The 27,604-nt window shown below is 39.2% G+C and overlaps 2 protein-coding genes across 2 annotated transcripts in view; one reads left to right on the forward strand and one right to left on the reverse strand.

Annotated features, from left to right (window-relative positions):
- The window catches only part of kcnab1a (potassium voltage-gated channel subfamily A regulatory beta subunit 1a), a 246,468-nt gene extending 226,960 nt beyond the window's left edge, over positions 1 to 19,508 (forward strand). Inside the window, exons 11-14 of the mRNA XM_087993598.1 lie at positions 1,331 to 1,425; positions 8,381 to 8,501; positions 14,979 to 15,067; positions 19,120 to 19,508. Of these exons, the coding sequence (XP_087849724.1) occupies positions 1,331 to 1,425; positions 8,381 to 8,501; positions 14,979 to 15,067; positions 19,120 to 19,209 (395 nt within the window). The 3' untranslated portion in view covers positions 19,210 to 19,508. The remainder of the gene's footprint in view (positions 1 to 1,330; positions 1,426 to 8,380; positions 8,502 to 14,978; positions 15,068 to 19,119) is intronic.
- A 150-nt stretch (positions 19,509 to 19,658) lies between these two features.
- Positions 19,659 to 27,420, reverse strand: ssr3 (signal sequence receptor, gamma). The gene is made up of 5 exons (XM_043685521.2): positions 27,263 to 27,420; positions 25,049 to 25,175; positions 24,863 to 24,961; positions 22,931 to 23,062; positions 19,659 to 22,330 (listed from the first exon to the last, which is right to left on the reverse strand). Exons 1-5 carry the CDS (start codon positions 27,393 to 27,395, stop codon positions 22,264 to 22,266), a joined length of 558 nt encoding a protein of 185 aa, XP_043541456.1. The 5' UTR covers positions 27,396 to 27,420; the 3' UTR covers positions 19,659 to 22,263.
- Between the last annotated feature and the right edge of the window lie 184 nt (positions 27,421 to 27,604).

Here is a 27,604-nt window from a genome sequence, read left to right on the forward strand (position 1 = left end):
TTTATGGATGAACAAAGCAGTCAGTGTTCATGTGGAAAGGTCAAATACCAATGGGATCAAGAACCAGTCAGTCTGTTTTTTGGGTTGCTGCTCGAAGGAAGTATGCTGGACAGGGCATAGAAAAATTCTCTTTTTGTACTTTGTAGACAGGCACTGAATCTGTTATATCGTCCTGGATGAAGGTTCAGATTAATGACTTATCCAAAATATGGCACTTATAATCTTGCAGATCGAGATGTCTATTGTATATGGATCTGTAAGTGTCTGGAATGGACTGCTCACTAATGATGACATCAAATGGTTGTGTAGCAAAACAGCTCAGGATCTCCCATGGTAAGATGTAACAAGTGGTGTGCCACAGGGATCTGAGAGAATATGAAAATACTCTATCCTGTTGTTTGCTAAGGTTGGCGATATTGTGTTACTCTAACCATTGCTTTTACTGGCTCTCACTTCCAGCAAATAGGTGAGCAAATTGTTTTCAAATTTAAAATTCGTCTAGTCAGTGAGGAATGAAAATCATTCTCAAAATCAATCCAAATTATTGCTTATTCAATCAGTTTGTAAAATAGTTAACTGGTTCTATGATTATCTATTTACAGTACTTGCTCTCCTCTAATGTAATACAGACTGTAAATATAGTTTGGATCCAGGAATGTATTTCTTTCCTGTAATAAAATCTTCTACTTATATAAGACAAAGAACTGCTACACTGTATTACTTAGTTATGTAATGTGAAGCATAAACAGAAAATATTCTAACTGTTTAACTATTACAAAAATTACTAAGGGCAAACATGCACCTTATATATTCTTGAATTTTTAAAAAAATTGATCAAGTTTGCTAATTAATCTGGAGCATACATGTTAGAAGAATTTATTTTTTAAAGTTCCAAATTCTTTGAACAACTATGTCAATACACCTGATGACCCCAGATTAATGCAGCATTGGAAGCAAAATATGTCAGGCACCCAATCGAATCTGAACTCCTCAGTCTGTATTTAACAAAGAGGTTTACCTCTTTCAAAGGAATGGAACAAGTAAAATTCCAAACAAACTGTCTGTAGAACTTCACCTTGATAGTTAATGTAATCACTTATTCCTAAGAATGCCTATTACTTTGGCGTTCAAGTTTTAATTAGCATTGTTGTTCCTTAGTGTTTAGTCTGACAATTGTCTCACATTTACAGCAACATTTTAGATATTTACCTCATTTGAGGCAATTCTTTATGTACATTCATTCATATTGAAGCAACTGCATATACTGTTTTGCCAATGGACTGTGTTGACTGATGATTTTTTTCATTTTTAGTTGTCTTTATTTTTGCAGGAGTTGGAGCAATGACCTGGTCTCCCCTTGCGTGCGGAATCATCAGTGGAAAGTATGATATTGGAGTACCTGAGAGTTCAAGGGCTTCATTAAAGGTAAAACAAATAATGGGTTTAATGAGCATTTTTTTTGAAATAGAGAGTGAAGCCTTTACTTTGCTTTTCATACATTCCTTATGTTCTCTGATGCTAGTGATGCTTTGACTGAAGTTTCCAGGTAATAGCAGTGACTGTTCTTGCTATTTTTCAAATGTTCACATGATGGTATTAAGTGCTAGCCCTCTTATGAAGATATGTATGCAAGACTTTCAGATAATTAAGGCGATAGTAGTGATGCTATGGTACAGCATTTGTGGAAAGTGGAATGCAAGGGGAGTTATATAATTATTTGTTTTATGATACAAAATAACTAGTTAATGGTTCACTTCAGTGTTCACTTATCATGTAAATCAAATAACTCAAGGTCATTGCTTGAGTAATTAAAGAAATGTATTAATGGCACAAAATAAATATAGCACCCGTCACTTAAAGTCCACAAAACATGTAGCAAAACAGTGACCATTTTTATTTCAAAATCATTCTCTTACTATTTTTCCCATTCTTTGCTGCTGTCCAGAAATCAAAGGGATAGCCCTGTAAGTGAGCATAGAAAATGAATTTTGCAGCCAATCTGCACTCATTTCTTCAGTGCAGGCAACAAACTTCAAGCTGTGTGCTATTTAAGGGTCAATCCTATGACACTCAGCATTTACCAAACTGTTGAACAGCTTCACTTCTCAGCTCAGATTTGTATGAGGCCAGTATCACTTAAAGTCAGACTAAAACTTTTGAAAGTGAGGTGTATTCTGTCTGAAGTGCCAAAAGAAGATTTATGAGTGGTGCAACAAGGCTGAGAGCACAAAATTCACAAACTCAGCACTGGTGCAAAGAGTGGAAGAAAAGCAGAAATGTTCTCTACTCTCATGCCACTGAGAAAGCAATTGCAGCAATCACCGTCATAGACAATGAAGACACTGTAGTCTTGAGAACCTAAATACAGTGCCACAAATGTTTAATATCCTCACAAGTGGTTGATGTCAGTGAACTCACTTTTCAACGGTATATCCTTACAACTTCCAGCTTTAAACACTCCTTAATTCGCCATTCACCGACTAATAATCTGTATCAATCATAATTCAGTTATCATATTCATAGTTTCACTTCATCTACACACACTGCTGCAAGCCTCATCTTCACTTCGGCGAGACACAGTGCTGCAAGCCTCATCTCAGATGTCAGACTACCAGCTATTCAAATAAGCCAGCCACATCATCAAAACAGGTTGGACCACACTCACTAATGTACTTCCCTCTATCTTTCAGGACAAAGTGGCATAAATCTGCAAAGAGCAATATCAACACAGCTGCATATGCTTGCCTCCATGGAGGATCTGTTGCTCTCCACCATTGGTGCAGCCATGACTGAGGTAGTAGCCAGAATCAGGGTTTAAGCCATTGAAGATGGTAGTATCACCATACATAATCCATTTTCTCATACCCTATATACCCCTCTTTCTCACAATCTCTTCTGAATTGCAATCTGCACGTAATATATACATTTCTCATGCTGCCTCCTAATACTCACATCCCTTTTCCATAACCCTCCCTTTCTCCTTTCAGATCCCCAAGAATAGCTCTCTGACCAGGCATTGGTTTATGAGCATGAGGAGGAAAAGGAAGACAGAGGAAGAGACTGTCACTTGCTCCCACATTTGCACCATTGGCTCAGATATTTATTCTGCACATGCAATACCATGTATTTATATAATGGCTCTAATGTCATGAAATGCCCCAAAGTACTTCACAGGTGCATCATAACAAAGTATGACATCGAGTCACATGAGGAGACATTATGTCACATAACCAAAAGCTTGAATAAGAAGTGTATTTTAAGAAGTGTCTTAAAGGAGGAAAGCAAGGTAGAGAGGTAAAAGAATTCCAAAGCTTGGAATGAAGCAACTGAAGGCATCGCTATGAGGAGCAATTAAAATTGGAAATCCACAAACTTTCGAGATGAGATTGAAAGTGAACTCTGCCTATGATTATACATTTGGTTACAAGTGGTCTGCAACAGGGGTACAAAGGAAGCGAAGTTGCAATCTGCCTGAGGGAGAAATATATACAGGTTCTGCTGCAGGGGGCTCTGATGAAGTGTTCAGTTCAGTAGCTTATAGATGGATCTACACAATGATATGTATTGCATTGTTAAAGCTGCCATTAACCTTACTGTCACTGTCAAGGAGCATTGAAGAATCTGACTCCAATATTGCAGACCGTTTTTGTATAGATTTTGGACCTTCTCAGGGTACAATGTTGACCAATTTAATAAGAATGTTGCAGACGTATCCATAATGTGGTGACTGAATACTGCTGCATCGATTTCCATTGCAACACTTGCAGCAGCTGCCAAAACCTCCAGTGGAAGATCAGGCTGAAGTCATGCAAGTTCCGGTTGTAGTGATGTAAGCTCAGGCTATACCCATCAAACTGGCAGGATCTCAGTTTTTTATTACTCTGTGCTCCTCCAACACCTTGCTGGGATTACTGAAGCACTAACCAAAGGGAATGGCATGGAAGATAAACTTATTGTCCTCGCTCAGGGTGACATCATTCATCCTGCCATCATTATTATTCTGCCAGTGCTCTTGCTGTTAGCCAGTCAGTTCAGACTGTTGCTGCTAATGCCAATGCAGTGCTGAATAAATCTGACCTTTGTGATCCTAAGCAGTTCAACATCATCCTCCAAGGCCTTTTGCACTCTCCCACCAGGGTTTCATCAACCATTGCTGCAGCCACTTGATGAGCACTATACTGGAACACTGGGTAAGGCAGTGCCACACGGAGTCAGACGATAAGAGAATGTACAACTATGAATAGTTCTGTTTTCTTGGAGCTTTAATCTTAATATTGTGCCAAGCTCATTGTGATGGTTAGTAACAGAGGCAAGGCAAGATGTGGAATGGTGGTAGATTCAGAAATTGAGTGGTATTCACTAATGTTACAGTCAGCTGAAGGGATCATGGACAGTCTGGCCAGAAATCCAATTCACTGCCACAGAACAGTTCAGTACTGAGGGAGTGGAATTCTTTATGTCTATGCTGAACCTTGATATAGATATATGGCAATAACACACTTTTCATGGGAAACCTGCAAATCTATGTTCTCACTACATCTACATCTTTCTGGCAAGAGAAAATGCAATATGTTCAACTCTCTTTGTATACTTAGTGACTCCCCCACAGAACAATGGATACCTGCCCTAGCTAGGATGGAGCTCAATACATAAAACCTTATGGCCATTATCAACATTTCCAGAATACTGCCCGGGTCCTACTCTGTGGTGTAGCTCTTCCAGATTTAATGAGGGCAGGTGACAGGTTTAATGAAGATATCTGTAATTAAATGAAGACTTCTGAACAATTCTTCGTTGTTGTGGTTGCTTTAGAAGAATTGCTTACTGAAGACTCTGGACAGGTATGACCTCTTGTTAAGAGTTCATCCTCTCCCCATCTCCTTCCAAGTCAAGCAGATGTCTGCCTTTGTTTCTTCCTCTCCGCAGAACAAGGTGGTTACAACTAAGGTCCTGTGTCTGGAAACAATTGACTAAAGCTAAATCCTTACAAGTCAACAGAAACTCTATCAACTTATGCCACGCAACTCATTGTAGAATCAAGCAACTTCACATGGCAGAACAAACCACCAAACAATTCTCCATACACAGTAACAGCAACTGCCCAAAACTGGCTTACATCTCTTTAGATCACATCTTTCTGCTGAATGGATATTGCTTATATACTCTCCAATGCCATCTTGGAACCAAACAGCACATAAGCCACCAGAAATACAGGAATTATGCAAAAACATTTTGTGGTCACTGCCTCTCTGCTAATCGACAATCCTATCAGTTCTAAATGCTTTCATGTTCTTCACGCAATTGCCTTTTACATGAGGATGCAATGTGGTATCACCATTGGACAATAAACCAAAACCCTAGGCTAGTTTTCTGGGGACAGGGGTTCAAATCCCACATGGCATTTCGTGAAATTTGAATTCAATAAAACCAAAGCTAACATAATGGCAATCACATCACTACTATTAGTTGTTGTAAAAATCCTTCTGGTTCACAAATCATCTTTAGGGAAGGAAATCTCTCGTCCTTAATGGTCTGGCCTACATTTGACTACTGACCCACAGAATTAACAGCAATCTTGCCCATTAGGATGGACAATAAATGCTGACCTAGCAAGCAACACCAACATCCCAAAGATGAAAGCTACATTTTTTTAATTAATTGATGTAGTACTTTGTACTATATATAAGATGCACTGCAGAAATTCACCAAAGATCCTTCAACCACACCTTAGAATCATAGAATCCCTACAGTGTGGAAGTAGGCCATTCCTTCCAAACGCACACCAGTACCATCCAGAAGGACAAGGACAGTGGATACATGGACACACCACCATTTTCAAGTTCCCCGCGAAGCCCTCATTATCCTGACTTGGAAATGTATAGCCGTTCTTTCACTGTTGCTGGGTCAAAATCCTAGAACTCCCTCTCTAATGACATTGTGGGTCTACCTACAACACTTGGACTGCAGCAGTTCAAGAAAACAGCTGACCACCACCTTCTGAAGGACAACTAGGGAAGGGCATTAAATGCTAGCCAGCTAGTAAAGCCCACATCCCATAAAGAATTCAATATGGTCCAATTAAAGCAGTGTAATGTTAAGAGATTTGTACAATATATATATATATAGATATTGTTTTTAGAATTTGGAATCAAAATAGTGGCATGTAGATGTTGGTTATTTTTGTGAAGAATTTTTGGAAAAATAAGGTCAGATAGTCCTTCTGAAATAGTGATTTAATTCAATATGTGTCAGAGAGCAGGAACACCTAATGTATTAATGAAAAGACATTTTGAATAACTAATTAAATTCCAGACACCAGGTTATATCTTAAACAAAGGACTTAGCAACTTATTAGCAATATAGTAGCTTTAGCAGAGTAAAATTAAATAACATAGTAATCTAATTGATCTATGCATTAAACCCAAAAACTTTTGTTTTCAGCCCAACTCACACAAAAGACAAACAAACACAACTAAGGAATAAACAAAAGAAAATAACAAAACTAGCCAGATTACTTGATTGGCTTTCATGATGCATTCTTCCACAGGCACCAACAATGATTTCTTGATTGACTTTCTGAAGAATGCCAATTTAGGGTCATCTCTACAGTTCATTCAATTAAAGGCAGTAGTACAATAAGTTAGTGTTCTAATCTCCAAGCTTCCAGGTGCTGCTCATAGAAAGTTAATCAGGGAGCTCTGAAATCTTCATGCTGTAGTAGCAACAGGCAGGTTCATTTTCCCACAGAAAACCCAGACTCTGACCACTTCCTGACTGAGTAAACATCTCCTCCACAAGGTGCCAGTTACCATTCAAAATCTGCTTGAAGATCACTTTTTTCCAGACTTGCTTGAAACCAGTTCCTAGGTACTGACCTCAATAATAGCCAAGTTCTATTATGTGTTTAAACATAATACTCTTCCCTAGTGATTAAGCACCTGCAGAACCCTTTGATCAGGAACTAATTCTGTGATTAACTTCTCAGCCTGGCCTCATGAATAGGCAAAAGTTTGTTTGGCCTGTGTTCTGCTTAACATAAGCTGTTACCCACAATCCAAAAGTTATCTTTAGCTCACAGTTCCTAGTTCACAGCTACAAACTAAAATAGTTAAAAGAAAAAAAGAAAAATGATGAAAAATCAATGAGGGCTTTAACACCATCCTAGAGCCATATAACATTTTTGTAGACAGTAATAATTAACCTCTTCAACTGTGTTATGTCACACCTCTGTAGTAGGTGGGACTGACCTCAGACCTTCTAGCCCAAAGGTAAATCCCTGTAAGCACTTTATGTATTAAAACTGCATGACTGGTGTTGATATTTTGCATTACACCCTGTTTGTTAGCTTTGTGCTTTTTTTTTCCCAACTATGTAACAGATTAGTTCCATATTGTGGTCAGTCATACTGAGCTCCTGTGTGGGTTCCTTTGTCCACTGTGTCTTTAACCATCATTCTGACTCTACCATGAGTTTACTGACAGCAGCAGTTCTATTCTTCAATTATAACTCCCTTGATGGTTTCTATCATCTCTGCAGCTATTCTAGTAATGAAATCCTTTTGATTTCATCAAGCACTTTGGGCTATCAGCTTCTGTCTCTTCAGCATGAAAGCTTCCAGCACATGATAAGTAGTTCTCTCAGAAACCTCTATTCCTTAAGATCGCATTGCTGCTGTAATTCTGCAACCGACAACTCCTGCAGCTAGCCAGGGGCACTTTTTTGTCCCAGTAAACAGGAATCTCACATAACTGACTGAACCCTACTCAGCAACAAACACAAATTTAGAAATGCTCCTGTTAATGGAATATTCACCATTACAGCTTCTATCACCAACAGGAGTTTTATTCGAAACATGAGTATGAAGAAGTGCATCAGAATTTATGACAAAATGAATAATGTCATATTACCATTGAGCCAGTGAAGATTTGTTGCTGGGATGTGAAGAAATGGCATATTGCCTGGATAATATAATGATTATTAAGAGAATAGTTTGTGTTCAGCACAACAGAAAGAGATTAAAAACAGAATTTTGTAAAATTGTACCTAATATATCGTACAGTATTGTATAATATTGTTCCTCTGTTCTGTAGGACATTGGCTTCAGAAATATTTGAGATCTCATGAATCATTAAAACTCTTAAAAGATCTACAGTTGACATTTAGGTGCACATATAGTTGAAATAATTTGGAAATAATATGTTAATTAAATCATCTAAATAAGAATTTGTAGTTATTGCATTCTCAGGATATCTCTAAAAGTGCTTCAAGACTGACAGATTTCATTTGAAATGCAGTTATTCTTGCAATTAAATAAATGTTCAAATTATTGAAAAATCTTCAATTACATCATAGTGATGCTAAAATTGTGCTTTGTTTCCAGTGTTATCAATGGTTAAAGGACAAAATTATCAGTGAAGAAGGAAGAAGACAGCAGGCAAAGCTAAAGGATCTCACTCCAATTGTGGAGCGACTGAGCTGCACACTACCCCAATTAGCAATAGGTGAGAACAGTTCTACAACATCCAGGAATAACATACTTAGTACTGCTCTGACTGAAGGTGACAAACTATAATCAGCAGTATTGAGTGAAATCTGTAAGAGCCTGTTTGACCCCAGAACTAAGATACTACAGTTGACTGCTAAACCTCAGTTTGACTAATATTAAATTGATCAAAATAGCATACACTTTCCATTAGCCTTATACATATCAACTGTGACTGGTGTCTACAAAACTGCTGCATGTCAGTCCTTCCCACCTGATAGTGCTTCCAGCTGAATCAGGTAAAAATGATGAAGGGCTTTTGCGCAAAATATCAATTTTCCTACTCCTCGGATGCTGCCTGAACTGCTGTGCTTTTCCAGCACCACTCTAATCAAGTCTCCAGCTGAATCAGCCTACTAAGGTATCAGACTGGATTGCTCTATACTCATGCTCGTGCTAAAGCAGGATTAAGTAACTTCTGCAGACTGCAAGTAGAAGTTCATCAATTTCTACCCTGTGCAGCAGAAGCAACATGTAACAGATAGTGAGTCTAAGTGCAGCAGGACTTAGCAACAGGAGAGATGTGGCGCTAACAAATTATTTGGAAGATAGGGGGTACACAGATGAAAGTGAAAGAAATGGATAATAGGTGAATGGGACTAATGAATGTGAAAAGAGTGAAGTTTGGAATGGCGGTATGGGCCAGAAATAAGTAAGAAGTTTGGAATGGGGAAGGAAGAGAATGCCACCATTAAATGAGTGCAAGTGGGGAAGAAAGTGTCAGGCTAATCTCTTGGTGTGAATGAGAGGAAAGAAACTCAGAGCTATCTTGTGGAGCAAAAAGAGACATCAACGTATCTATTCTATAAAAACATTGATGGTAAGAGGACAGTGCCTGTGTGTAGATAATAAGGGTTGCAGGACAGAATCTCCATGAAAGGATGGAGTATTCCTGTGAACATAACCCAGAAGGGGAGGTGACTTTGTGAGTTAAGTTGCGCAGTGCTTGATGTGGAAGAGTGCATGTTTACAAAACTTATGAGAAAATCCAAATGCCATTTTGCTACTTCCCTGTGTTTTTGGACAAAGAGTATATTATTTGCCAAGTACTGAAAATGAGTTGGAATGTATCAAATGTAATGTCAAAATCAAAAGTTTCTATCGTGGCTTTTCTTTTCAGTGGTAAAGTCTTGGTAAGCCAGAGGCGAGAGGTTACCAGGGGAAAAACAAGTATGGATTTGGGAAACAATCAGATAAGGAGAAAGTGGGGACTGCAGATGCTGGAGGTCAGAGTCGAAGAGTGTAGCGCTGGAAAAGGTACAGCAGGCCAGGCAGCATCCGAGGAGCAGGTATTAGCCCTTCATCAGGAATGTGGGGGAGAAGGGTGTTGAGAAATAAATAGGGGGTAGGGTGGTGCTGGGGGGAAGGTAGCTGGGAAGGTGATAGGTAGATGCAGGTGGGGGTGATGGTGCACACGGTAGAGCGGATAGGTGGGAAAGAAGATGGACAGATGGGACAGTTCAAGAGGGCGGTGCTGAGTTGGAGGGTTGGATCTGGGATGAGGTGGGTGGAAAGATGAGGAGACTGGTGAAATCGACATTGATGCCGTGTAGTCGAAGGGTCCCAAGGTGGACGATGAGGTGTTTTATGGAATAGAATCCTTATAGTGTGGAAACAGGCCATTCGGCTTAACAAGTTCACAGTGACACTCTGAAGAGTAACCCATCCAGACCCATTCCCCCCACCAATGCACCTAATCTACACATCCTTGAACACTATAGGCAGTTTAGCACAGCCAACTCACCTAACCTGCACATCTTTGGACTATGGGAGGAAACTGGAACACCCGGAGTAAACCCACACAGACACGGGGAGAATGTGCAAACTCCACACAGACAGTCGCCCGAGGCTGGAATCGAACACAGGTCCATAGCACTGTGGACAGTAGTGATAATCACTGATCCACCGTGCTGCCCCAGGCGTTCTTCCTCCAGACATCAGGTGGTGAGGATTTGGTGGTGTGGCGGGCCAGGACTAATCAGATGAGTGGAGCGAGTCTGAGGAACTGAAAGGCTGATATATCCTGGCCCTTGTTTGTATGTACATTATGGTCATATACAGTTTTGTGCCTTCAATCCTCGAAAATGTGGATCATTTCCCATATCTTACAAACCCACTCTTGTCAAACACAGGGAAGATTATCAAATTCATCCATGTACACAATGTAACAGATCACGTCACAAAAATAATCCTAATCTACTCAACCACTTTTCATAGCTAACACCATGCATACCAGGCAAAATCCCAGTAAACCTCCTCTGCACCCTTTCCAAAGCATCCACATCCTTTTGATAATGTGGAAACCAGAACTGTACGCAGTATTCCAAATGTGGCCGAACCCAAGACCTATACAACTGTAACATGACCTGCCAACACTTTTATTCAATATCCTGTCTGATGAAGGAAAGCATGCCGTATGCCTTCTTGCCACTCCATTGACCTGCCTTGACATTTTCAGGGTACAATGGACCTGAACACCCAGATCTTTCTGTATATCAATTTTCTCCAGGACTTTTCCATTTACTCTTGAACTGGATCTTCCAAAATGCATTACCTCACATTTGCCCGGTTTGAACCCCATCTGCTATTTCTCCACCCAACTCTCCAATCTATCTATATTTTCCTGTATTCTCTGACAGTCTCCTTCACTATTCAATACTCCACCAATCTTAGTGTCATCTGCAAACTTGTTAATTAGACCACCTATACCTTCCTCCAGATCATTCATGTATATCACAAACAACAGTACTCCCAGCACGGATCCTTGTGGAACACCACTAGTCACAGTTCTCCATTTTAAAACCCGTCAAACCAGAGTGGAAGCAACTTATGTTCTACCCAAAGGGGCACCTATGAAGGCTAATATTACAGCTCAATTCCACTTTGCTGTCCTATTCTAATACCATTGACTGCAGACTCCACAGGACTATGTCCCAGGAGCTACCATGGTCAGAATCTCGAGACTGAATCAAAGTATCCATTGATTTTTTAAGGAAGGTTTAGTAAATGCCTCAGTTTTATCATTCACATGGGTATACTTCTTTCATGGGATGTGGGTATTGCTGGCTGGGCCAGCATTTATTGCCCATTCCTTGCTACCCTTTAGAAGGATTAGATAATAAATTTAGGTAATAAATACTGGCCCATCCAGTGACCCTCATCCCATGAATGAATTAAAAACCAAAATAAATACTGATGGAAATCATCAGGAAACCTTCATATTACTCCATTAGTTCCTTATTGTCCTGACAAGGCTACGTATGAAACCAAACATTATGGTTAATCTGCCACAAGGCGCTAGTGGGTCAGCAAATTCAAAGCACCCAAATATGAATATCTTTGAACTTGAACTCTTACTACCAGAAATCAGACGTGTTTGCCTTATTTAGACCAAACTGCCAGGAACTGCACGTATGCTTAGAATTAGATAATGGGGAAACCAGCAGACTCGAATCCTTAGACTCCCAGGAAAAGTATACACCAACCCCTAAACTGCAGAGCCTCAGTGCATGCTCTCACGTACACTGTCGAGGACCCATCCTAAGACTACCCCAGATCAGGGTATGTCCATTCGGCCACTGCGAAGGATCAGTGTACACATACCCATAGATGGCCAGGTTAGTGCATGTCTCTCCCTAAACTATAAGGGATCAGTGTACACCCACCCACAGACCACTGGGAATCAAAATACACTCATCCATTGATCAGCATTCTGATCAAATACCAGAAGATGAGATGCATAGATAGAGTCGATAGAGGCATTTTCCCAGGGTGAAAATGGCTATCATGAGGGGACATAATTTTAAGGTGATTGGAGGAAGGTTTAGGGGAGATGTCGGAGGTGGTGGGTGCACGGAATGCACTGCCAGCGGTGGTGGTAGAGTCAAATAGGGACATTTAAGCGACTCTTGGATAGACACATGGATGATATTATAATGAAGGGTATGTAGGTTAGTTTGATCTTAGAGTAGAATAAAAGGTCGACACAACATTGATGGCCAAGCTGTACTGTTCTATATTCTAATAAACATCCCATCCTGGACTCAGTGTACACCCAACCTTAGACCAAGGAGCATCAACGCACGCAGACTGACACTGTCATGGATCAGTGTACATTCATTCCTAGATTGTTAGGATTTAGTGTATACAGTTCTAGTCTATTAGGAATCAGTTTGTACACCTACCCCTAACTCTAGGATCTGTGTCTACCCAGCCCTAGACTGCTGGGGATCAGTATGTATACACCACTAGACAGAGAAAGATTAGTGTATCCCTACCCATAGATGACCTGGAATCAATGTATTTCCACATCTAGATTGCTGGAATCGGTGCATACAGACCCCTAAATTTCCAGAGACATTAGTACACCCACCTCTAGCTTGTTAGGGATCAATGTATGCACAGCCTGACACTGTCAGGATCAGTACACAGCTACCACATACCCTGAGGTATTATTAGTGTACATAGTTCAAGCCTGTCAGGGATCAATGCAGATCTATTTCTAGAACTTCAGCAATTGTATATATACCCTAGGGATAATTATTGTGGCACCAAATGTGAAAATAATCAGACAATGCTAAGGATATCAAATTAACAAAACTATAAAAAACTGGATTTTAAATTGGTCCTTTAGAGGAAAACAGAGGCTCATGGTCTCCAGCAGGTTTTCTAGAGTTATGCAAAATAGATAGTGATGTCTGCAGAGTTCAGTTCAGATGCCACTTTTGTTAACTTGGTACATTTGTAATTTTGAAAAAGGCAAGGGAATAAGAAGGAATAATAAAATAGTTAATTCTTTAAAAGACCCAAGAAGTTCTAACAGAATACAATGCAAAATGGATTAAACAGTGGAGTACAGAATCAAATTAAGTTTGGGCTGTTATATTTTCATTAATGAAGAACAACATTAGTTTTACACCAAATGTCAATATGTTTGGTGCTGTGACAGAACAGAGGGATTGGTGTAGTAATTCCAAAGGCTGCTGAAAGGCCAGAACTGGAATATTAAATGTAAGAGATTTGGAACAGAGTATGGCAAATCATCCTTACATAATTTGGAGATGCTGGTGTTGGACTGGGTGTACAAAGTTAAAAATCACACAACACCAGGTTATAGTCCAACAGGTATATTTGGAAGCACTAGCTTTTGGAGCACTGCTGCTTCAGGTCATTGTGAAATATTAAATTGTAAGACAGAATTTATAGCAAAACTTTACAGTGTGATGTAACTGAAATTATATATTGAAAAAGACCTGGATTGTTTATTAAGTCTCTCATCTTTTAGAATGAACATTTTGGTTTCGGTTCTTTCAGATGTAAATTGCAGAACTTTTTTAAAGGTTACATTCTCAAGTGAACTTTAACAATTGGTGTCATGTTGGCCCAGATAATGCATTGAAGTGTGAGGTGCCCTGTGTGAGACCGTCTGTGCCTCAATGGTCAGACTGATTCTTATCTAAAAAACAGACTTACAGAATCTTACATGGATTCATGCAGTTTTTGAGCAAAATAAAACATTATTCTGCAAGTACAAATTCAACCCACAAACTTATATGTGTCTGTGAGCATGTGCATCCTTACATAATGCTATGAGCCTTTGAAATTCACAACCAGACCAGGGTAGGATAGTAACAATGTTATGCTCAAGGTTAGATTAAACAGTGAAAGAAGGAAAATGAGATAGAAATAATATGATTGCAGAGTAAGTAGATATGACTAGTACTATTTGCAGGATAATAACCAACATAAACTATGAGGTTGAATGGCCTGTTTCCAAATTTTAACATATTTCAATGTATCACTAGATTGTCCAGCATCCAAGACTATCCGACAGCTTTGGAGCAACAATTATAAATAGGAGAAAATGGTGGTCTTAACTGGGAATCTATCCAAAAACCACTAGTATTACACAAAAGAGGAGCCATTTTACTTCGAACCTTTAAAGCTCAAGGATCTTTGTTATGACAAAGTGCTCCATCTAGTGCTACACAAAAAGATAGCAGAAGGAAGAAGCCAACTTAAAGATCAGGTTCAGAGTAGGTAAGGATAGATTCCTTTGTATAATCTCCTTTAGGGAAGGAAACCATACATCCTTATGTTGTCTAACCTATGTGACCCAGAGCAATGTGGTTAACTCTTAACTGGACTCTGATCTAACAAGCCGATCAGCTCAAAGGTCATGAAGAATGGGCAACAAATTCTACCTGGCGAGTGATATCAACATCCTATGAAAATGATAACTGAAATCCAATGATATATCCAATAGTGATCCATTACCACTATGAATACATCTTACATATAATATGAAAATATTAACTTGTTATAAGGTCATAACCTATTATTGATTGTGTCCTTACCATGTGATATACAATGATACTTTACTGAAAATTTTGGTTAATGCAGTTTTTAACCCTCAGCAATCTTCTATCTCATTTAGCTTGGTGTCTGCGCAATGAAGGTGTTAGTTCAGTTCTCCTGGGGGCCTCCAATACAGAACAACTTACAGAAAACCTAGGCGCCATACAGGTAAGTTATTATGGAGGATTCTGATCAATCTAATTCTTGGATATAAACCTGCACCAAAAAAACCAAAACAGACAAGAAAAATTCAACAGAATTTAATAAATTGGGCTGCTATGATAAACTTTGCAACTAGAAATTCAGAAAACAGATCAACACAACTGTCAAATAAATTATACTCATTAAAATCTTTACATTTTACAATTGTTATACTGAACATTTGTTTGGAACTGCACTTATTCACTCAATTTTCATGTGTTGATTCAAATAAATGTTATCATTTATTCCTTATTATTCTTATTTAAGCTTTTTAAAGATGGAGTGCAATGACCCAACACCATATTTGACTGTCTCCAGTTCTTTAAATTAGCAATCCACGGCAGCACGGTGGCTCAGTGGTTAGCACATCTGCCTCACAGTACCAAGGACACAAGTTCGATTCTAGCCTCGGGTGACTGTGTGGAGTTTGCACATTCTCCCTGTGTCTGCATGGGTTTCCTCTGGGTGCTCCCATTTCCTCCAACAATCCGAAAATGTGCAGGTTAGGTGAATTGCCCATCGTGTATGTTATTAGTCAGGGGAAATGGGTCTGGGTGGGATACTCTTCAGAGGGTCAGTGTAGACTTGTTGGGCTGAAGGCCCTGATTCTTCTAGTTCAATCTGTGGGCAGTACAATGTGGAAGGTGGTCACTTTCAGTGATAGATAAAGAGATTCTTATCTGCAGTAAGGAACGAGGGACATAGATCTGTAATCTGTATTGAAACGATGGACATAGGCCTTTGCTGTAGGTCTTGCACTTTGAGCCCTAAAGGCTCCCCACATATAATTTTCTTGCTACATTAAGCATAAATGATTTTCCTATGATCATAAAATATTGCTTCTTTCATTCCTCATGTTTGCAAGTTGCTCAGAATCACACAAGCCTTACAGGAGGCTATTCAACTCATTGTGCCTACACCAGCTCTTCAAATAAGTATCACTATCTACTGACGATTTCCTGCCTTTTCCATACACTCTTGCACATTATTATTGTCCAAAGAATCATCCAATATCTATTTGAATCATCGAAAAACCACAGTGTGGAGACAGGCCATTCGGCCCAACAGGTCCACACCAACCTCCGAAAGAGCATCCCACCCAGATCCCTTAACCTATCCCTGCATTTGCCATGGCTCACACACCTAATCTACACATCTCTTGACATTATAGACAATTTAGCATGGCCAATCCACCTAACCTGCACATCTTTGAACTGTGGAAGGAAACCAGAGCACCCGAAGGAAACTCATGCAGACATGGGAGAACATGTAAACTTCACCTGAGGCTGGAATCAAACATGAATCCCTGATGCTGTGAAGCAGCAGCGCGAACCACTGAGCCACCCCAATGATATTGTTGAATGTACCTGCAATGTAGTTTCAGGTAAAGCATTCCACACTCTAACTACTTAGTGCTTGACAAAGTTTTATTCATGTATCACATTTACTCCAATTACAGATCACTTTAAAATTTGTGCCCTGTGATGTAGTGAAAGCATCCCTCCTCCTGGACTGGGATACCCGGGTTCAAGTCCCACCTGATCCGTAGGTGTGTAGTAACATCTCTGAACAGGCTGATTAGAAAAATAGGTTAATTTTTTTTTTAAATTAAAAAGCAGACCTGGGAAGGGTGGTCTTCTGTGGTGGAGAAAGTGAGGTCTGCAGATGCTGGAGATCAAAGTTGAAACTTTATTGCTGGAACAGCACAGCAGGTCAGGCAGCATCCAGGGAACAGGAGATTCAACGTTTCGGGCACAGGCCCTTCTTCTGTGGTGCAGAGATAGCGTTCCTCCTTCTGGACAGGGAGGTCCAAGTTAAAATCCCACCTGCTACAGAGGTGTGTAATAACATTTCTGAACAGGCTGATTAGAAAAGTAGGTTAAATTAAAAGAAAATCTGTGCCCCCTAGTTTGTGATGCCTTTATGGGGGCAGCACGGTGACTGTGGTTACCAATGCTGCCACACAGTGCCAGGGACCCAAGCTCAATTCCAGCCTCAGGTGTTTGTGTGGAATTTGCACGTTCTTCCTGTGTCTGCACGGGTTTCCACCAGGTATTCCGGTTTCCTTCCACAGTCCAAAGAGGTGCAAGTTAGGTAGATTGGCCACGTTAAATTACCTGTAGTGTTCAGGGATGTGTAGGTTAGGTGTATTAGCCATGGAAAATGCTGGGTTACAGGATGGAATGCTCTTCCAAGAGTTAGTATGGACCTATTGGGCTGAATGACCTGTTTCCATACTGTGGGGATTCTATGGGCCAGAACAGTTTCTTGCAATCTGCACTATCAAGCTTACTCATGGCTTTGGAAACCTCTATTAGGTCTCCTCTCAGCCACCTGTCTCCGAGGAGAATAGTGTCAACTTCTTCAATCTATTCTCTGAACTGAAATTTCTAATCCCTGGAATCATTTTTGTAAATTGGCTTCTATATTCTGTTGAATGTGCTCACATCTTTCCTAAAATGTGGTACCCACGATCACATACAATACTTTAGGTCCTTTAAGACATTGTTCAATTCCAAAATTGGCCATTGCAACTGACTGATTCAATGCTAATGAAGCTCAATTCCTAACTTGTAGTTCCCTACTCATTATAAGGAAACCCTATCCACTACCTGCACATGACAACCAAATCAAAATTCCACTTTCTTTATGGTAGCATATGTATTACATGATTTTGTTCGTTTTTCTACCAATAACTTAATTTTAGGGACAGATTGCACTAGTAATGCAGTGTTAGTGTAGGCCAGAAGATTTGGGTTCAAGTCCCACTTGCCCAAGATATTAGATTAGATTAGATTACATTAGATTACATTACATTACATTACAGTGTGGAAACAGGCCCTTCGGCCCAACAAGTCCACACCGACCCGCCGAAGCGCAACCCACCCATTCCCCTACATTTGCCCCTTACCTAACACTACGGGCAATTTAGCAAGGCCAATTCACCTGAATTGCACATCTTTGGATTGTGGGAGGAAACCGGAGCACCCGGAGGAAACCCACGCAGACACGGGGAGAACGTGCAAACTCCACACAGTCAGTCGCCTGAGGTGGGAATTGAACCCGGGTCTCTGGCGCTGCGAGGCAGCAGTGCTAACCACTGTGCCACCGTGCCGCCCATTGTCATACTATGTCATAGTATGTCTGAACAGGCTGATTTAAAAAAAAACATTACAATGCAACCATAACTTTATCATTTGTTACCATTACAAGACAGAGGTGCCAATAATTCTAATTGAATTTGAGGGACTATCAGGTAAACAATGCAAAATTAACTGTTTATAATATTACCCAATTATGAATGTTAAATGAAACACCTTTATGGAATTGAAAACGCGTGGAGAATCGTAGCTTGATCCATTTTGGGTCTTTTACCTATGAATTGTTTGTTTAGTACTGATCAACCTTATCAGTAATACCATCTTACTTATTTTATCTATCGCAGCATGCTTTCCCTTTTCCCAGGCATGTACCTTAACCCTGATGTTACCCTTAGCTTGTTGCCACAATATTTACTTCCAAATCAGGAGGTTATGGATTCAGTCATGCACTTAGGGTCTTGAATGCAAAATCAAGACCAATACTCCAGTGCACCACTGAGGGAGAGCTACACTGTTTGAGATATCACCTTCCAGGTGAGACGTTGAAACAAGAATTCATCTGTCCTCAGATGGATGCAAAAAATATAATTTATTTTTCAAATTAACTTGGAGAGATTTTAACTCCAGTGCCCTTGCCAATATTTATTCTTCAAGAAATAAATGACTGAAAATAATTCTGTTCAGTATTCATCGCCGTGGGCCCATAACATGTGCACGTCTCCCCAAGCTCCCACTTCATGACTGTGACTGATTTTTAAAAGATGTTTCTCATTGAAATCTGAGGTTATTAAAGAAGTAGATAATTTCCAATGTTATATAGATAGAATTTGAAAGTCTTGTCTTGTCTCAACTGTATTGGATAAAATACTTTTCAAGATATTTTTCATACTACTTATGAAATGTTTGGAAACTTTTCAGGTTCTCTCAAAATTGACATCCCAGATTGTGAATGAGATTGACAGCATACTTGGCAACAAACCATTAGGCAAGAAGGACTACCGATCCTAATTTAAAGATGCATGATGATGACTGAGATTGCATGATGAAAGTGGTACTCTTTACTTGCTGGACCACTGTCTGGCTGTGAATCTAAAGCTGTTTACTGTTGAATTCCCACAGGTGCATGCTTATGCAATGAGAGGTGTACCCTTAAACAGAAGCACATTCTAAAATCACCTCGATTAAGGTGGTTCCTGGCATTTTTTACTCACTCAACATGTACATTGACTTATTTGCTTTTAACGTAAAAATGAAACAAGCAAGTTCACAGCTTGTGTACTTTTGGAATCGGAATTCCAGTACCAAGTTTAAAGAATCATTCCTCCCAATTGAACCTCATCCAGTTAATTACAGATCACAGACATGAACATACAATGGCTTGCATTATGCTGGAAATGGCTGATTATTTTAGGACTAGAGTCTGAATGTGTTTACATCAGTAAATTGGAATCCAAAGATGCATTTAGGATGCTTTATTTCAGGTTACAAAGTATATTGAAAACAATTGCTCGTTTTAACCCGTTCCAGACTAATCAAGTACATTTATATAAAAGTCACTAAATACATGTTAAACCACATTGCTTGCTTTGGTACACACAATTGCTGTTTGTATTTTTCAGAAAGCAGCAGTTGCTTTATGAATAGTACATAAATCTAAACTTCTGCTGTTACATAAATGGCAAATTTTAATGATTTCATTAGTTGGGAATTGAGAGAGCGCATTAGGAATAAGGGGAATGTGGTCAGATTGCCTGAATCTGACAATTTGTGTTTCTCAAAGCTATATATCAGCATCTCAATTATTCACCATTTCCATCAAACTTAGAGAGCAGTAAAACCAGTTTGCAGAGGACACTAATTTAAAAAATACAGTGAATTGAATCAAACAAAGATGAAAGTTTAAAGTTCCATTGACAGATTAAGTGAGGAGAAACAATGATACAACCAGTGAACCATGGGAAGTGAAAGATGATGCATTTTGGATTAAAGACAGATAAATTAAAATGTTTTCCTAATGGCTAGCTACCAGATATTCTGAAGAAGTGAAGGTGCAGGCATATAAATCATTAAACATTAGTACACAAGTGCACCAAGTGGTCAAAAAGGCTAATGAAACATTGGCCTTTCTTACATGGGAGGTGTAATACAAAGTGGAGGTAGCAATGTATCAGTTGTCAAACCTCTGTGTATTGCAAACGATTTTTGGCACTGTACCTCAAAGGATATTTTGAGGTACATAGTTATGCTCAAACCTTGAGCAGGGTGTGGTGCATATTTACCAAAATGACACCAAGTCTTAAAAAGGTTTAAAATCGTGAGGACAGGTTACATAAACGGATTGCAGTCGTTTAATTAAAGGTTTCAGATTACTTAATTATGGTGTTAAAATGATAAAAGGATTTGACATGTAGACACAGACAAGCTGTTTCCTTTGGCAGAATCCAGAACAAGAGGGCCAAACTGAAAATTAAAACTAAGTCATTAAGGAGAAAAATCTAGAAGAAACTTTTCATCAAAAATGGCAGTGGAAATGTGGAATTCTTTTCCCAGAAAAGGTATGGATACTTAGTCAATTGAAACTCTCATTACTTAGGTAGATACACTTTGTTGGGAATGAATCAATGGTGAGTTCATTACCTGAAGTATAGTTCAACCATGATTTGGATTGAATGGTTAAACAGGCGCAAAAGTCTGAATGAAATACAGGAATTTCACCATTCCTTATGCTCTTATGTATTTTGAAATCAGTTTAGAAGGTTTTAAAATTATTTGAGAAACTATTTAGTAGAATGTATGTCATATAGTTTCTTTTGCAGAAAACATGTTTGTTACTGAACAACTACAGGGCAGAATCGGTAACTATGAGAAGTAAATCGGAAAGTCACTTTAATTGTAGAAAGATGATCAGGCAACACTGTTCTGTACTTCATTATCACATACTTAATTGAGTATTATGCACTTTGACCAATTACCAGATTTAAAGTGTAGATCATATATCATATGCTTGATGGTTTGAAAAATTACATTGCTGTATTTGATTTAATTATAAAAAATAAAATTTAGTGAAAGCATAACAGAGATTTAGTTTGTTGTATCTTGCGCACTCAAGTTATTTATTACATCATTGCTGAAAGTTTAATGAAAATTGAGAACCAATCATCAGGCATAATTATGCAGTAATTTGACTTGTTAGGTAACAATGTATTCATAGTTTAGGTTCTAACTTAGTAGGTTTTAAAATACCTCTGTAGTACAGGGTGACCCCCCCCCCATCTGCAGAATCATTTTCCATGGTTTTATATACCCAGTTTACCACGGCCAAAACATATTATAGGGAACGTTCCAGCACCAGGGGACTGCAGGGAAAGTACATTTACCAATGAAATGAATGGGTTCGCTCCAATCCGCGGTTTCAGGCTTTCACAGTAGATCCTGGAAAATAACCCCCATGGGTACAGGAAGGGACTACTGTGCCACATCTCAGGAAGAAATACAAGGTGACTTCCCTCTCTACAGCTCCCATTCTTAAACTTCTTAAAACCTACATTTTAATCAAGCTTGTGACCATCTATGATATCACTTAGTATGGGAGGCTGATACTTGGTCATTATTTCTTCTCTATAAGTGACAGAGATTTTCATAAATTATGAGTTTACATGTTGCATACACCATATATACTAAAGGCCAACTCAGTGCCTTACTTTACACAAATTTTAACTTGTCGTTTACAATGTCTACAGAAAAGTAGATTTATTATAGGGGGTGGATGTGTGTGTCCATACAAGTTAAAGCAAAATTGCAGACTTCTAGAAATGGGCTGGCAAATAAAAAAAACAGTTGCAAAATGCATTCATTTTATTACATTACAACCATGACTGACAATATGGAATACAGGTGTATTGTAAAAAGAAATGCAGTTCACAGAACTGTAGTTGTCTCAGTCAAGTGGCCAATTCTGTAGTTTCAGGTCTCAAGTTTACAGATTTTAAAATCGAAGTAACCTCATTAAGTACACAGACTATTCAATTCTTGACAACAGCTCATTAAGAAAACCTGAGAAAATTACTTTGAGCCTGTAGAAAGAAGAGCAATCAGTCCTGATGAAGCACAAATCGAAAGGATGTAGTTTCTGAGAGTTCAATTAAGGAACACAAGTTTTATACAGAAACATGTAACAAATAATTGAAAGACTGATATTTTCAGGTAAGTGATGAATCAACACAAGAAAATAACTTTTGGGACCTGTATAGTTGTGTTTCCATTTTCTGGAGGATATATTGTATTTTAAAATTTGTAATAATGAATACAGTGTTGTTCAAACAGATCTAAAAGACCGATTGTGTGCATACTCAACAATATTATTTAATGTCAACAATGCAACGAATACAACACAATCTAACGTTTCAAATTTACGAATGAGGAGAGAATCTTCAGTGGCCGTAATGAAATCAGCAATATGGATTGCTGTCTAATAATGGAAATAAATGAGCACACTGTAGACTGATAAATTAATGGTCTTCCATACACTTACTTGGTTCTTTAACCCGCAGTTCTCGACAGGAAAGGCAAAATTGATCTTTTAATCACTTCTTGCGATAGTTTAACTCCAATCAGTAACAGGAATGCAATAATTCTTAAAAGTGACACCAGTTTAAAACCATTAACTGATTTCTTCTCAAATGTAGATACCTGCATGGTGTTGTTATTATATCAGCACTAAAAAGGATACACTGTAGGATTGAAATTCTTCAATATAAAGAACGAAGCAATGATCACCATAACCAGAAACAGAGTGTTGTTGTAAAAGATTGAAAAGGTTGTAGCTTCATAATCAGCCACTTCATTCTTTTTCCATAAGATCCTATTATGGAGAAAAGCAAGCTTTTAGTTTCATATCTAGAAGCAAATACCACATGGTTTGTGGAAATACCATACAAAGAATAAACTTTGGTTTAATAACAAATTAAATAGGTGTTCTAGCACTGGGAATAATCTGTCTGAATGGATAGGCCTGAGGTACATAAATATTGAGCCACAAACCTCTGTCAGAGAAGCAAACTACACACAATATGCAGCTCAGTTGGATCGCGGAAAAGGTCTTCGGTTAACTCTTAAAGGAGAAATCCTGAACCAGATATTTACATACTACCTTGGATGTAGATTTGCTCATTGAGCTGGCAGGTTAGTTTTCAGACATTTCATCACCATACTAGGTAGCATCTTCAGTGAGCCTCTGAATGAAGCACTGGTGGTGTAGCCCACTTTCTATTTTTATGTTTGAGTTTCCTTGGGTTCATTCAGAGGCTCACTGAAGATGTTACCTAGTATGGTGATGAAATGCCCGAAAACAAACCTTTCACTCAACGAGCAAACCGAATCCAGAACCTGAGGTACAAATCTTTTCAAAACTTGTTAAAGACTACCTCTTGAGTCAGAAGCAGGCTAGGTTTTCATGAATATAGTCAATGCTGAAAACTGAAGCTCTCTGTACCATCAACCAGCAATTGCACTAACATAAATTATTTGAAGCTTTCACACTAGTCATCTTATAGTTTCCCTGCTTCTATAGGTGTGTGAAGAGAAAACAATTACTGAAGACAAATGTAGGACCTTCAGTCAAAAACAGAGGACGCTATACAGGCAACCTCGATTATCTGAATTACACGGGGGGGGGGGGGGGGGGGGAGTATTTTGTTCGGACAATTGAATGTTCAGATAACACAGTTTATCTAAGCATCAGGACCTTGAGCTCTTGTTTGGATAATCGAGGTTGTACTATAATCGGAACCAGAGTTGGTAATCCAATTAAAAATATAATTTCATTCAGTCTTCAAAAAGATGGACACCAAATAACAATCCAAAAATTTTGGAGGATGCACAGTCTAGAGAAAGCAAGAAATGAAGGAAGTCAGTACTAGTAGGGAAATGTTTTTTGGGCAAATTGATGGGATTAAAGGCCAACAACTCCCCATGGCCTGATAATCTGTCTCCCAGAATACTTAAGGAAGTGGTCCTGGAAATAGTGGACCTATTGGTGGTTATCTTCCTAGATTCTAACATTTCTTATGATTATAGGCAGCTAATAAAACCCTACTATTTGAAAAATAAGTGGTATAGAGAAATTAGGGGATTTATAGACCAATTAGCCTGACATTAGTAGTGAGGAAATGCTAGCGTCCGTTATAGATGAATTAATTGCAGTGCATTTGGCAAAAAAGATAGGATCAGGCAGAGTCAACTTGGATTTATGAAAGGGAAATCATGCTTGATACACTACTGGAATTCTACGAGGATGGGACTAGTGGATTTGTTAAGAGGAAGCCAAGGGATGTGGTTTGCTTGGATTTTCAATAGCCTGTCGTTAAGGTCCCACATGAGATTATCATGCAAAATTGAAGTGCCTGAGATTGGGGCTAGAGTACAGACTTGGATAACGAATTGGTGGCTGACAAGAAACAAAGAGTCGGAATTAACAGCATTGCTATCTGCTTGCGCTCTCTTAATTGCAATGGTGTTTGCTTAAAAGAATCTTTGTGCTGCAACACCCAACCTCATGTTACACACATTACAAACTTACAACAAAATACTGACTTTTGCATGTTTTGACATTCAGCTTTGAGGCAGTATCTCCAATACAACTTTCAAGATTTTAAGAGCACACCTTTCATCTTTTTCTTTGCGAGACATCTTCCTGTTGTCAGCTTCAGACAGTTTCCGAGTGACCTCTTTGGAAACTGCATCTTCTCTCTTCTGTGCAACCCTGGACATATGAATCTCTGTTAACAGTGTGACGTGCTGATATCATTTAATAAACTGTACAGATAATTTTACTCTAGAAATTACATACTTGTGTTTCAGGACAAACTTGACATTTTTGTAAGCAAATGCCACAAGATAGGTACTGACAAGGGTCATAACACAATACAGAACTGCAGATTGGACAAGGTCCATGTGCCAGATCCTCCAGTAGAGCCCTGGAAGACAAAATTTAGTGGTCATTGCTTATCTATTCAAATAAACAGTCCTGAAAGAGTGAAAGTTGCAAATATTCCTCCGCGTGAAGTAATATTCATAGTTCCATTTTTCTTTTTGAGTTAATCACATATCACCGAGAATGAAAAAAAGTCCAAAGAAGAATATGAAAGCATAAGTTTTAACTTTAAAGTTCTCTGATCCAAGGATGCAAAACTTGTAGATAGATGCTTAATAATACGTAAATCTGGTAACTATAATTCTAAAACAAAGACTATTGAACTTTTGCATCCATCTCCTCAGTTGGGGGAGTTGAAGAAAGGGAAATAGCACAATTTTATTTGCACAGCAAGAAGATTTAGATAGCCTTATTGAAAAGATTTCTGATGAAATTCACATAGCATAGAATGCATCCCTGGCTCACTGAAATTTTTGTTGTCATCCACCTCAACCATACTGCAGCAATACTCTCACCATTGTTACTTGTTCCAATATTGCCAATGCATCTTGACAATGATCTCTCCCAACTATACCCTCGTGTACTTAGAATCCTTACAGTGTGGAAGCAGGCCATTCGGCCCATCATGTCCACACCGATCCTCTGAAGAGCATCCCATGTAAGCCCATCCCCTCTATCCTATCCCTATAATCCTGCATTTCCCACAGCTCATCCACCAAGCCTAAACATCTTCAAACTTAACCACCTCCTATTTATCTATATTTGGCTAGATGACCATATTGATGTTGGTATTGCACTTTCAAGCAACAACCATATACCAAGTAACAGATACCACTCCCATTGCTGGACATATGATTGCTGTACTCATCTGTACACTTGTGCATGTTTACTTGCCTCTCCATGACAGTATCAGGAGCAGTGATCACCACACAGTCTTTGTGGAGATGAAGTTCTGCCTTTACTTTAAGGTGCCCTCCATCGTGTTTTGCAGCACCATGACTGTGCTAAATGGAATAGATTTTGAATGGTTCTAGCAACTCAAACTTGGGCATCCATGAGATGCTGTGGCCCATCAGCATCTGCAGCACCATAACCAACCACAATCTTTAGCCCCCAGTATATCCTCCCCTCTATCAGCACCATCAAGATAGGGGACAATTCCTAGTTCAATCAAGAATGGAGCAGGGAATGCAAGGAGTGTACCCAAAACGGAGGTGTGAGCCTAGTGAAACTGTGACATAGGATCAACTGAATGCTATGCAATGGAAGCAGCATGTCATTGACAAGAGATAAATTGTCCCACAACCAACAAATCAGATCCAAACTCTGCAGTTCTGAATGGTGGTGGACAATTAAACAATGCAATACAGGAAGCAGCTCCAAAATGTCTCTGCATCATGCAAAAAGACAACACTCAAGCATTTTAAGCATCTTCAGCCAAAATGATCATCTTAGCCTTTTTCCAAGGTCTCCAGCATCGCAACTAATTTGGTTCACTGTACATAATTTTAAGAAACAGCTGAAGGCTCTGGATACTGCAAAAGCTATGAGCCTTGACAACATTCCAGCAATGTTATCCAAAGCCAACATCTCCTAACCAAGCTGTCGCAGTGCAGGTACATCACAGTATCTACCTGGCAATTTGGAAGATTATCCAGGTATGTCCTGTACCCAAGAAGTAGTTTTCATTTTTTCTCAGCCTCTCCTCGTCAGCAACATATTCGGTAAACTCCACAACTTAGATTGCATCTTTATTCTCTCATAACATATTTTATACCATGACTTCAAACTTCTTACTTTCCTCAATTTGACAAGCTTCTCCAGCTCTACGTGACATCTTGCCCTTTCCTACATGAATTAATTTTACGGATAGTGATGATTTCCTCTTCCAGTTTCAGTTAAAAATCGCAGCTTTTAGCCACATTTTCGCACAAAATACAAAAACAACTTTCAGGGCAGCGAACCGACCCCCTGCTATGAAAGAGTTTGATCGTCGTGCCGTCTTAAAGACATAAAAATCCCGTGAATTCTTACGCATCAGGTAAAATGTGAGGAATTAAACCTTATCCTGATCATTGCCTACTGCCCTTCCACGGGCAGCAGCGACTCCGCCATCCCACACACACTTACAGATAGGAATGGCCGACACAATGAATGCGTTTCCGTAAAACAATGCAGAGGATTTGGCCGAGACATTTCGACTGAAGTCCTGCAGCAACAGATCTTCCTCCGACTGCTGCTTGCTGCTGCCTTTAGGAGCCATCAGTCCACGTCCTCAACCCGAATCCTCCGGAAGAATCGTCAGCATTCAAAACCGGCCCACAATACCCCGCGTTCACAAACCACCCAACAGCCCACAATGCTCTGCAGTATAGTCCACCTATTATCCCACAATACCCAGCGGTCACAAACCTCCCAGCAGCCCACAATGCACCGCGGTCAGTCCTCCCGGCGGACTAGAATGTTCATTGT

Source organism: Chiloscyllium plagiosum, unplaced genomic scaffold (genome assembly GCF_037043375.1).
Source record: "Chiloscyllium plagiosum isolate Xiang-an unplaced genomic scaffold, Cpla_swu_hap1 HiC_scaffold_13, whole genome shotgun sequence".
Taxonomy (NCBI): Eukaryota; Metazoa; Chordata; class Chondrichthyes; order Orectolobiformes; family Hemiscylliidae; genus Chiloscyllium; species Chiloscyllium plagiosum.

Excerpts from the sequence above, each read along its gene's own strand:
- ssr3 (XM_043685521.2), bottom strand. The coding sequence starts at position 27,395 with ATGGCTCCTAAAGGCAGCAGCAAGCAGCAGTCGGAGGAAGATCTGTTG. Across the intron at positions 25,176-27,262 it reads TGTGTCGGCCATTCCTATCT|GGCTCTACTGGAGGATCTGG; the intron begins GTAAGTGTGTGT and ends TTTGTCTTCCAG. Across the intron at positions 24,962-25,048 it reads AAGTTTGTCCTGAAACACAA|GGTTGCACAGAAGAGAGAAG; the intron begins GTATGTAATTTC and ends TCATATGTCCAG.